At 56.4% G+C, this 11,819-nt stretch overlaps 1 protein-coding gene and 1 long non-coding RNA gene across 25 annotated transcripts in view; one reads left to right on the forward strand and one right to left on the reverse strand.

The window, feature by feature from the left end:
• GRIN1 (glutamate ionotropic receptor NMDA type subunit 1) overlaps window positions 1-6,318 on the forward strand; it is an 87,250-nt gene extending 80,932 nt beyond the window's left edge. Inside the window, exons 22-23 of the mRNA XM_076056098.1 lie at window positions 2,330-2,360; window positions 4,604-6,318. Coding sequence (XP_075912213.1) covers window positions 2,330-2,360; window positions 4,604-5,247 — 675 coding nt within the window. The 3' untranslated portion in view covers window positions 5,248-6,318. The remainder of the gene's footprint in view (window positions 1-2,329; window positions 2,361-4,603) is intronic.
• LOC142907083 (uncharacterized) lies at window positions 6,315-10,436 on the reverse strand. Of its 24 annotated transcripts, none has more exons than XR_012930788.1 (8): window positions 9,960-10,429; window positions 9,596-9,903; window positions 8,728-9,287; window positions 8,252-8,615; window positions 7,524-8,167; window positions 7,132-7,467; window positions 6,992-7,019; window positions 6,315-6,879 (listed from the first exon to the last, which is right to left on the reverse strand). It is a non-coding gene; the product is annotated as an uncharacterized LOC142907083 (long non-coding RNA). The 24 variants fall into 24 exon arrangements; XR_012930782.1 differs by having other exon boundaries at window positions 6,315-6,907; XR_012930787.1 differs by lacking the exon at window positions 6,992-7,019.
• Window positions 10,437-11,819: the final 1,383 nt, after the last annotated feature.

Consider the following 11,819-nt stretch of genomic DNA (forward strand, 5'->3'; position numbering starts at 1 on the left):
TTATTTAACTTAACAGATGTCCTATTAATACATTTTAATAAATACATGTTGGAAGTAATTAATATATTTTAAGTTCTCATCCTTGCATTCGAATACATAGAACAGTTCATAGTTTGATGGTATCACGTGGTAATGCTCCATCACGTGTTTTAAACCTATTACACAGTAAATATTGAACGGTAAATATTGACTTAAGACATTTTAATCGCAAATCAAATCGCAATCGCAATATCTGTCAGAAAAATCGCAATGAGCTATTTTCTCCCAAATCGTTCATGCCCTAGCTTAGACTAAACGATGTCTATTTTACCAGGTCTAAGGGCCCACCGGGTGACCTGGCTATCATCACAAATGATAGCGGCTTCAACGAAGTGTGGCGGCTCATCATCAATCATCAATCGTAGTCGTCGTGGTTGTGGAAATGTCAAGGAGCGGCGCAGATAACTCCGAACGAGCGACACGCTCGTTCTAAATGTGTGTGTGGGGGGGGGGGGGGCGGGGGAGGGGGGTGGGGAACAAACGAAACGACATGGAGATACCAAAAAATCAACGCGACCGTGGGGGGGGAGAGACAGAGAAACGCAGATTCCAAATCTACAGCAGCAGGCGACAGGTTTGGGATCGAACCCACGACCTCCTGCGTACCAGGCGAGGTAGTTAACATCTCCTAGCCACCGTGATGATGATGATGAGAGAGACGCAGACTCCAAATATACAGCAGCAGGCGTCAGGTTTGGGATCGAACCCACGACCTCCTTTACACCAGGCGAGATAGTTAACATCTCCTAGCCACCGTGATGATGATGATGAGAGAGAAGCAGCCTCCAAATCTACAGCAGGCGTCGTCAGGGTCGGTATCGAACCCACGACCTCCTGTGTACCAGGCGAGGTAGTTAACATCTCCTAGCCACCGCGATGATGATGAGAGAGACACGCAAACTCCACGACCTCCTGTATACCAGGCGAGGTAGTTAACATCTCGCTACCCGGAGCCGTTGTGGCAAGGGTTGGTGTATCGCGCGTTGAACGCTTTAACTCGGGCACATTCTAATCCCCTAAAAATCTATTCCGAATTCTCGATTTTAAAAAATATATATAAGAATCGTGTTTTACCCTTCTCGGGCAATGAAGCAGGAGTTGTGTTAAGATGTTCAAACACCAAATAGATTGTAGCTTTTGCATAAGGATCAGGTCATCGCATTAAGCACCCACGGTGCTTGTGGTGAACGTGCAAACAAACATGGCTCTGATAATATATGGCATTGTCTTTAATAATAATTTAATAATAATGTTACATTTTCTTTGGCACTGATCGGTCTACACCAGAGGCAGCGGCAGCCTTCTCGATGGCCGAGTCTCACCACCACCAGCAGTGTCAGTAGACCAGAGAACGACGCCTAAAGGCGGACAGCACAGAGGCAATGCCACGTGTATCAGAGCATCTCTAGCTCGAGGTTGAGCAGCAGCTATGCCATGGGATAACTTTTGGCGTTGTTTTCTGGTCTGACACTGGCAGTGAGATGTATCTCTCTCACGCTCCCCCCCTCCCCGCCTTACTACCCTTGTTGAAGTTAGCTGAGTTTGGTGGGGATTCGTAGCGTAGGTGCAACGCCACAGCAGCTGCCACTACCGCTGCCACCACCGCCACCGCTGCCACCACCGCCACCGCTACCACCGCTGCCACCACCACTGCCATCACCGCCACCACCACCGCCATCGCTACGACCACCACCGCTACCACCGCTGCCACCACCATCACTGCCACCGCCACCACCGCTGCCACCGCCACCACCGCTGCCACCGCTACCACCGCTGCCACCACCGCCGCCACCACTCCACCCACGGTTAATGTCCGTGTGTGTTTGTCTCATCGTGAGTGAGTCCCATCGTGGCCATTGCATTGTTCATCGAGCCTCAGGCCCGTACTGAAATGTGCATGGCATTTGTACTCAAGTGAGATTCATCTTTTTCCGAAGACTGTGTCGGTGCTTGGGGTGGAACAGCGGCAAAATAAAAGACGCTGCAAATAACGTTCATGAAACGACACGAAACACCCCCCTCCACTCACTTCTCCCCTCCACTCCTTCCACTCCCTCCCTCCACTCCCTCCCTCCACTCCTTCTGCTCAATCCACTCGCTCCACTAATTCCACTCCCTCCTTCCCTCCCCTCCCATCCCCTCCACTCCCTCCCTCCCTCCACTCCACTCACTCCCCTCCCTCCCTCCCTCTCTCCACTCCACTCACTCCACTCCCTCCTTCCCCTCCCTCCCTCCCTCCCCTCCCTCCACTCCCTCCCTCTCTCCACTCACCATTGTTCTGGACGCGCAGATGATCGATGTGGATGATGATGATTGTGAAGGTGCTGATGCTGCGCCCGTTTTCCTTGTTGTCAATCTCCCTTCCTCCCATATCCCCACGCCCTTGCCGATCCCTAAACCCCGATCCCTAAACCCTGATTCCTAAACCCCCATCTCTAAACCCTGATCCCTAAACCCTGATCCCTAAACCCCCATCTCTAAACCCTGATCCCTAAACCCTGATCCCTAAACCCCCATCTTTAAACCCCAATCCCTAAACCCCGATCCCTAAACCCCATCTCTAAACCCCAATCCCGTAACCCCGATTCCTAAACCTTGATCCATGAACCCCCAATCCCTAAACTCCCGATCCCTAAACCCCCATCTCTAAACCCTGATCCCTATACCCCCATCTCTAAACCCTGATCCCTATACCCCCATCTCTAAACCCTGATCTCTAAACCCCAATCCCTAAACCCCGATCCCTAAACCCCCATCTCTAAACCCCGGTCTCTAAACCCTGATCTCTAAACTCTGATCCCTAAACCCCAATCCATGAACCCCAATCCCTAAACCCACATCCTTAAACCCCAATCCCTAAACCCCGATCCATGAACCCTAATCCCTAAACCCACATCCCTAAACCCCAATCCCTTAACCCTGATCCTTAAACCCTGATCCATGAACCCCAATCCCTAAACCCCTGATCCCTAAATCCCGAACCCCGATTCATAAACCCCCAATCCCTAAACCCCCAATCCCTAAACCCCAATCCCTAAACCCCTGATCCCTTAATCCCGAACCCTAAACCCTCATCCCTAAACCCCCATCTCTAAACCCCGATCCTTAAATCCCCATCTCTAAACCCCCATCTCTAAACCCCGATCCCTAAACCCCGATCTCTAAACCCCATCTCTAAACCCCGATCCCTAAACCCCATCTCTAAACCCCCATCTCTAAACCCCGATCCTTCAATACCCATCTCTAAACCCCGATCCCTAAACCCTGATCCCTAAACCCCGATCCCTAAACCCCATCTCTAAACTCCGATCTCTAAACCCTGATCCCTAAACCCCGATCCCTGAACCCTGATCCCTAAACCGCGATTCCTAAACCACGATTCCTAAACCCCGATCCCTAAACCCCAATCCCTAAACCCCGATCCCTAAAGCCCGACCCCCAAACCCCATCCCTGAACCCCATCTCTAAACCACAATCCCTAAACCCTGATCCCTAAACCCCGATCCCTAAACCCTGATCCCTAAACCCTGATCCCTAAACCCCGATCCCTAAACCCGATCCCTAAACCCCGATCCCTAAACCCTGAACCCTAAACCCCGATCCCTAACCGACCCATAAACCCATGTTCCCTAAAACCCGGTTACTAATCCCCCGATTCATAAACCCCCAACCCTTATACCCCGATTCCTAAACCCCGATGCAAAAACCCCCGACCCCTAAACCCCCGACCCCTAAATCCCCGACCCCTAAACCCCCGACCCCTAAACCCCCGACCCCTAAACCCTCAACCCCTAAACTCCCGATCCCTAAACCCCCGACCGCTAAACCCCGACCCCTAAACCCTCGACCCCTAAACCCCCGACCCCTAAACCCCCGACCCCTAAACCCTCGACCCCTAAACGCCCGATCCCTAAACCCCCGATACTCACGACCTCCCCGAATCCTCTCCCCGCCAAACCCCCGATCCCCCACTCCCAACCCCCCCTCCCCCCTCCCGGATGCCGACCCCAAACCCCACACCCCCCAAGCCTGATTCGAACCCTCACCCCCCTACAACCCCTCGTCTCGAATCCCACCAAAGTGCACGTGGCCCTAAAACCACCCCGTGACCCCCCCATGACCCCCGTGACCCCCGTGACCCCCCCCCCCCCCAACCTAGCCACTCAAAACATCCCCGGCCACCCACGCTCCATGTCCTGACCCCGAACTCCTCGAACCTCTTAATCCTCAAACCCAAAACCATTCACCTCTGTTCCACGTCACCCACGCACCACGCCCCACGCACCACGCACCACGCCCCACGCACCACGCCCCACGCACGACCACGCCCCACGCACGACCACGTGCCATACACCCATAACTGCGATCACAAAATCCATTCACCGCGTCCCTCCCGTATTCGCTCTCGCGAACCTCCGCACCCACCCACAACTTCACCCACCAACAACTTAAACCACCCTCCCCCCGCCGCCCCCACCACCACCCCATCCAACCCTTGAACCCCCTTGAACCCCCCCTGAAACCCCTAAACCCCACCCTTGACCCCCCCCCCTCCCCTCAACAGCCGGACACCCTTTCGGACGAGCAGAGATCCGAGCCCAGCCCAACATCTCACCGCCATCACCAAACTCCGCCACTGGGATTCTACCACCACCACAACAACAACAACCACCACTACCACCACCACCATCAGCGGCACCACCAGGCTGCGGCGGGTCTGGCTCCTCTTCCGCAGCAGCAGCAGCAGCAGCGGCACTGGGCCACGCAGCGGCTGGACGCTCTGCCGCTGCTGGCCCAGAAGCCGGCTGGCCAGCGGTCTGGCGAGCGGCAGGACGGCGACGGGCTGAGCTCCCCGGAGTCGCTCCCCCCGCGCCACCGCACGCACATCGACCCGCGCACGCTGGCCCACCCGCTGGCGCGCCCTGCCCTGCGGCACACCATCATCTAGGCGGCGGCGGCGGCGGCGGCGGCGGTCCGTCTTTGGATTCCCCCGGCGGCATCGGCATCGGCGGCGGCGGCGGCGGTTTTCCGGCGTGGCCGGGCGTCGGGCCGGGACCGGTGTCCGCGTCCATCGCCGGCGGCGGCGTCGGCGACCCGCCGCACCGGGGACGCGTAGGGGGCGGTGGCGGCGGGGGGGGGCCGGCGGGGCCGCCCGTCGGTCACTCCTCGCACGGCCACTCGCACGGCAAGCGCTGGCCCACGCGCTAGCCGGCGCCGGCGGCTGCGGCTGCGGCAGCGTGGGCCAGCGTGTGGCTGAGTGGATGGGTTTGGCGCTGTAGCCCTAGCCCCCCCCCCCCCCACTTCCCTACCACCATGGCTGACCGCCAGCCCTGCCCGTCGCTAGCCCCACTGCTCTAACCCCAAACCTAACACAACCTGACCCCTACCCACCCGCTGGTAGACATCCACTAGCACGTGAGTGCTTTAGTCCCTCTGGCTGACCGCTTAGACGCACGTGGGCTGACCGCCAGGCCTGCTCGTCTATTCGTTAGACCCACTGCTCTTACCCCAAATCCAACCTGAGCCCTACTCACCTGCTGGTAGACATCCACGAGCGTGTGAGTGCTTTGGTCCCTCTGGCTGCCTGTTCAGATGCACGTGGGTTGACCGTTTAGACGCACGTAGGCTGACCACTTAGACACACATGGCCTGACTGATTAAATTCACGTGGGCTGATCACTTAGACACACATGGCCTGACTGATTAAACTCACGTGGGCTGACCGCTTAGACGCACGTGGGCTGACCGATTAAACTCACATGGGCTGACAGATTAAACTAATGCGGGCTGACCACTTAGACGCACGTGGGTTGACCAATTAGATCCACACGGGTTGACTGCTTAAACGCACGTGGGCTGACTGCTTAGACGATCCCCTGATAGGGATTCACTCGGGCACGGGGGGGAGGTGAGGGGCTGGCTAACCCGCATGCGATTTATTCCGGGGAACCGCGACCGTCTCTCGTGTACACGAGCAGCGTTGGGGGGGGGGGGGGGGACTCTTGAAAACGGTCGCATCGCAAGGGGTTGGGGTATTTTTTGAAAAAAAAGTTGCAGTTGCCGAATTTGTGGCTTTTTATTTTAATAGACAGTCGTTATTGTGGTATTGCCGGGTGCGTTTCTTGCAGCAGCACACCAGCCGCGTGTTGGCTGGCACCTTAGCCCCATCTCGGGGGCTGACCGCTTAGACACAATGTGGACCGACAACCACGAGCCCACCGCTCTTACCTACGAAATCAACCCCCACCCCCCAACCCCCCTAGCCTAACCCCACCTGTGACACCATGCGCAAGTTTTGCTCCCCACCACTAGTTAGACCACGCTGGCCCACACCCTGGCCAGTCTGTGGGAGGACTAGTAGCACCCCCCGGCTGGGTTAGGACTAGTAGCACCCCATGGCTGGGTTAGGACTAGTAGCACCCCTCGGCTGGGTGAGGACTAGTAGCACCCCCTGGCTGGGTTAGGACTAATAGCACCTCGCGGCTGGGTTAGGACTAGTAGCACCCCCCCGCTGGGTTAGGACTAGTAGCACCCCCCGGCTGGGTTAGGACTAGTAGCACCTCACGGCTGGGTTAGGACTAGTAGCACACCCCAGCTGGGTTAGGACTAGTAGCACGTCACGGCTGGGTTAGGACTAGTAGCACCCCACGGCTGGGTTAAGACTAGTAGCACCCCCTGGCTTGGTTAGGACTAGTAGCACCCCACGGCTGGGTTAGGACTAGTAGCACGTCACGGCTGGGTTAGGACTAGTAGCACCCCACGGCTGGGTTAGGACTAGTAGCACCCCACGGCTGGGTTAGGACTAGTAGCACCCCCCGGCTGGGTTAGGACTAGTAGCACCTCACGGCTGGGTTAGGACTAGTAGCACCTCGCGGCTGGGTTAGCACTAGTAGCACCCCCTGGCTGGGTTAGGACTAGTAGCACCCCCCGGCTGGGTTAGGACTAGTAGCACCCCCTGGCTGGTTTAGGACTAGTAGCACCTCACGGCTGGGTTAGGACTAGTAGCACACCCCAGCTGGGTTAGGACTAGTAGCACGTCACGGCTGGGTTAGGACTAGTAGCACCCCACGGCTGGTTTAAGACTAGTAGCACCCCCTGGCTGGGTTAGGACTAGTAGCACCCCACGGCTGGGTTAGGACTAGTAGCACGTCACGGCTGGGTTAGGACTAGTAGCACCCCACGGCTGGGTTAAGACTAGTAGCACCCCCTGGCTTGGTTAGGACTAGTAGCACCCCACGGCTGGGTTAGGACTAGTAGCACCCCACGGCTGGGTTAGGACTAGTAGCACCCCCCGGCTGGGTTAGGACTAGTAGCACCTCACGGCTGGGTTAGGACTAGTAGCAACTCGCGGCTGGGTTAGGACTAGTAGCACCCCCCCGCTGGGTTAGGACTAGTAGCACCCCCCGGCTGGGTTAGGACTAGTAGCACCTCACGGCTGGGTTAGGACTAGTAGCACACCCAGGCTGGGTTAGGACTAGTAGCACCTCGCTGCTGGGTTAGGACTAGTAGCACCTCACGGCTGGGTTAGGACTAGTAGCACCCCCTGGCTGGGCTAGGACTAGTAGCACCTCCCGGCTGGGTTAGGACTAGTAGCACCTCGCGGCTGGGTTAGGACTAGTAGCACCCCCTGGCTGGGTTAGGACTAGTAGCACCTCACGGCTGGGTTAGGACTAGTAGCACCCCACGGCTGGGTTAGGACTAGTAGCACCCCCCGGCTGGGTTAGAACTAGTAGCACCCCAGGGCTGGGTTAGGACTAGTAGCACCTCGCGGCTGGGTTAGGACTAGTAGCATCCCCCGGCTGGGTTAGGACTAGTAGCACCTGGTGGCTGGGTTAGGACTAGTAGCACCCCCTGGCTGGGTTAGGACTAGTAGCACCTCGTGGCTGGGTTAGGACTAGTAGCACCCCCTGGCTGGGTTAGGACTAGTAGCACCTCACGGCTGGGTTAGGACTAGTAGCACCTCGCGACTGGGTTAGGACTAGTAGCACCCCCTGGCTGGGTTAGGACTAGTAGCACCTCGCGGCTGGGTTAGGACTAGTAGCACCTTGCGGCTGGGTTAGGACTAGTAGCACCCCCCGGCTGGGTTACAACTAGTAACACCCCCTGGCTGGTTTAGGACTAGTAGCACCTCGCGGCTGGGTTAGCACTAGTAGCACCCCCTGGCTGGGTTAGGACTAATAGCACCCCCCGGCTGGGTTAGGACTAGTAGCACCCCCTGGCTGGTTTAGGACTAGTAGCACCTCGCGGCTGGGATAGGACTAGTAGCACCTCGCGGCTGGGTTAGGACTAGTAGCACCTCGCGGCTGGGTTAGGACTAGTAGCACCCCCTGGCTGGGTTAGGACTAGTAGCATCCCCTGGCTGGGTTAGGACTAGTAGCACCCCCTGGCTGGTTTAGGACTAGTAGCACCTCGCGGCTGGGATAGGACTAGTAGCACCTCGCGGCTGGGTTAGGACTAGTAGCACCTCGCGGCTGGGTTAGGACTAGTAGCACCTCGCGGGTGGGTTAGGACTAGTAGCACCTCACGGCTGGGTTAGGACTAGTAGCACCCCATGGCTGGGTTAGGACTAGTAGCACCTCGCAGCTGGGTTAGGACTAGTAGCACCTCACGGCTGGGTTAGGACTAGTAGCATCCCCTGGCTGGGTTAGGACTAGTGGCACCCCCCGGCTGGGTTACAACTAGTAACACCCCCTGGCTGGGTTAGGACTAGTAGCACCTCGCGGCTGGGTTAGCACTAGTAGCGCCCCCTGGCTGGGTTAGGACTAGTAGCACCCCCCAGCTGGGTTAGGACTAGTAGCACCCCCTGGCTGGTTTAGGACTAGTAGCACCTCACGGCTGGGTTAGGACTAGTAGCACACCCCAGCTGGGTTAGGACTAGTAGCACGTCACGGCTGGGTTAGGACTAGTAGCACCCCACGGCTGGTTTAAGACTAGTAGCACCCCCTGGCTTGGTTAGGACTAGTAGCACCCCACGGCTGGGTTAGGACTAGTAGCACGTCACGGCTGGGTTAAGACTAGTAGCACCCCCTGGCTTGGTTAGGACTAGTAGCACCCCACGGCTGGGTTAGGACTAGTAGCACCCCACGGCTGGGTTAGGACTAGTAGCACCCCCCGGCTGGGTTAGGACTAGTAGCACCTCACGGCTGGGTTAGGACTAGTAGCAACTCGCGGCTGGGTTAGGACTAGTAGCACCCCCCCGCTGGGTTAGGACTAGTAGCACCCCCCGGCTGGGTGAGGACTAGTAGCACCTCGTGGCTGGGTTAGGACTAGTAGCACCTCACGGCTGGGTTAGGACTAGTAGCACACCCAGGCTGGGTTAGGACTAGTAGCACCTCGCTGCTGGGTTAGGACTAGTAGCACCTCACGGCTGGGTTAGGACTAGTAGCACCCCCTGGCTGGGCTAGGACTAGTAGCACCTCCCGGCTGGGTTAGGACTAGTAGCACCTCGCGGCTGGGTTAGGACTAGTAGCACCCCCTGGCTGGGTTAGGACTAGTAGCACCCCACTGCTGGGTTAGGACTAGTAGCACCCCCCGGCTGGGTTAGAACTAGTAGCACCCCACGGCTGGGTTAGGACTAGTAGCACCTCGCGGCTGGGTTAGGACTAGTAGCATCCCCCGGCTGGGTTAGGACTAGTAGCACCTGGTGGCTGGGTTAGGACTAGTAGCACCCCCTGGCTGGGTTAGGACTAGTAGCACCTCGTGGCTGGGTTAGGACTAGTAGCACCCCCTGGCTGGGTTAGGACTAGTAGCACCTCACGGCTGGGTTAGGACTAGTAGCACCTCGCGACTGGGTTAGGACTAGTAGCACCCCCTGGCTGGGTTAGGACTAGTAGCACCTCGCGGCTGGGTTAGGACTAGTAGCACCTTGCGGCTGGGTTAGGACTAGTAGCACCCCCCGGCTGGGTTACAACTAGTAACACCCCCTGGCTGGTTTAGGACTAGTAGCACCTCGCGGCTGGGTTAGCACTAGTAGCACCCCCTGGCTGGGTTAGGACTAGTAGCACCCCCCGGCTGGGTTAGGACTAGTAGCACCCCCTGGCTGGTTTAGGACTAGTAGCACCTCGCGGCTGGGATAGGACTAGTAGCACCTCGCGGCTGGGTTAGGACTAGTAGCACCTCGCGGCTGGGTTAGGACTAGTAGCACCCCCTGGCTGGGTTAGGACTAGTAGCATCCCCTGGCTGGGTTAGGACTAGTAGCACCCCCTGGCTGGTTTAGGACTAGTAGCACCTCGCCGCTGGGATAGGACTAGTAGCACCTCGCGGCTGGGTTAGGACTAGTAGCACCTCGCGGCTGGGTTAGGACTAGTAGCACCTCGCGGCTGGGTTAGGACTAGTAGCACCTCACGGCTGGGTTAGGACTAGTAGCACCCCATGGCTGGGTTAGGACTAGTAGCACCTCGCAGCTGGGTTAGGACTAGTAGCACCTCACGGCTGGGTTAGGACTAGTAGCATCCCCTGGCTGGGTTAGGACTAGTGGCACCCCCTGGCTGGGTTACCCAGCCCAGCCCACCCACACGCCCGCCCACCCGTCCCAGTTGCGCACACACGCGCACGATGTTCTAACGTTTTAACACCTCCTGTTTTATTGCCAGAAAGGGTAAAACCTCTTCTAATATTTTGATACTGATTAACACGTAGGCTTTCGCGACCAATATTAATCATAATAAAGGTTTTTGGGTTAGATCGCGTTTATTTATAAATGTGTCGTAACCCTCCACCACCCGACACGGCCAATCAGCAAAAAAGTGTCACGTTGACAAAAGACAAATAATTCACTACTTCAGCCCACCGGTGTGTTGAAGAGTTAATCCACATTTACAGTTTGAGTTTACAGTTTGAGTACTCAAACTGTAAATGTGGATTAACTCTTCAACACACCGGTGGGCTGAAGTAGTGAATTATTTGTCTTTTGTCAACGTGACACTTTTTTGCTGATTGGCCGTGTCGGGTGGTGGAGGGTTACGACACATTTATAAATAAACGCGATCTAACCCAAAAACCTTTATTATGAATTTTGATACTGGTAAGGGAGGTCCAATGTTGTAGCCGCTCAACCTCGAGCTATGAATGCCCTGATAGTGGCATTGTCTTTGTGCTGTTCGTATGTTGGTGCCCTCTGGTCTAACGCTGTTTGAGACGAGGCTCTAAAGAAAGCCGTCTCTGGTGTGGACCAATCAGTTTCAAAGACAACGCGTGATATATTGTCAGAGCGCGTGTTTTTTTGTTCGCATATTCACCACAAGTAACGTGTGTGCTTATTTATTGCAGACAGGATCCCTCGCAAAAGGTTTCTGTTTTGGTGCTTTAACATCTCAGCACAGCTGTCTTATTGCCGGCAAGGGTAAAACCTATTCTTATATACGATGGATGTTTAGTTTTTATTTTCTGGTCTCGCGGATAACCGCGTGAATATCGGGGGGGTGGGGGGAGTGGGGTGATGGAGTTGTTTTTAATTTTAGATTTGTTGTTGTTGGTGCTGCTGCTGCTGCAGTTAATCATAATTGCGCTGACGATAACAGTTCGCTCCATATGGACTCCTCTACTTACGAACGCTCGACTTGCGAACTTTCAGAGATATGAACGAAACCTGTCCCCCCCCCTCCACCGTACGTCCAGTTTGCCTGTTCGGAACCGATAGTTCGTAAGTTCAACCGCCCTGCGCAATCGATGGCGGCGGTGGCGGCATCTTACATCTGCAGAACGTGAAGAACCAGTGGCCTCCACTATGGTTCGTTCATGGGTGGGTCAGTGGGAAGGTGAGTGGGTGTGTGTGGGTGTGT

This window comes from Petromyzon marinus, chromosome 74 (genome assembly GCF_048934315.1).
Source record: "Petromyzon marinus isolate PM22_M1 ecotype Great Lakes invasive population chromosome 74, UKy_Petmar_22M1.pri1.0, whole genome shotgun sequence".
NCBI lineage: Eukaryota > Metazoa > Chordata > Hyperoartia > Petromyzontiformes > Petromyzontidae > Petromyzon > Petromyzon marinus.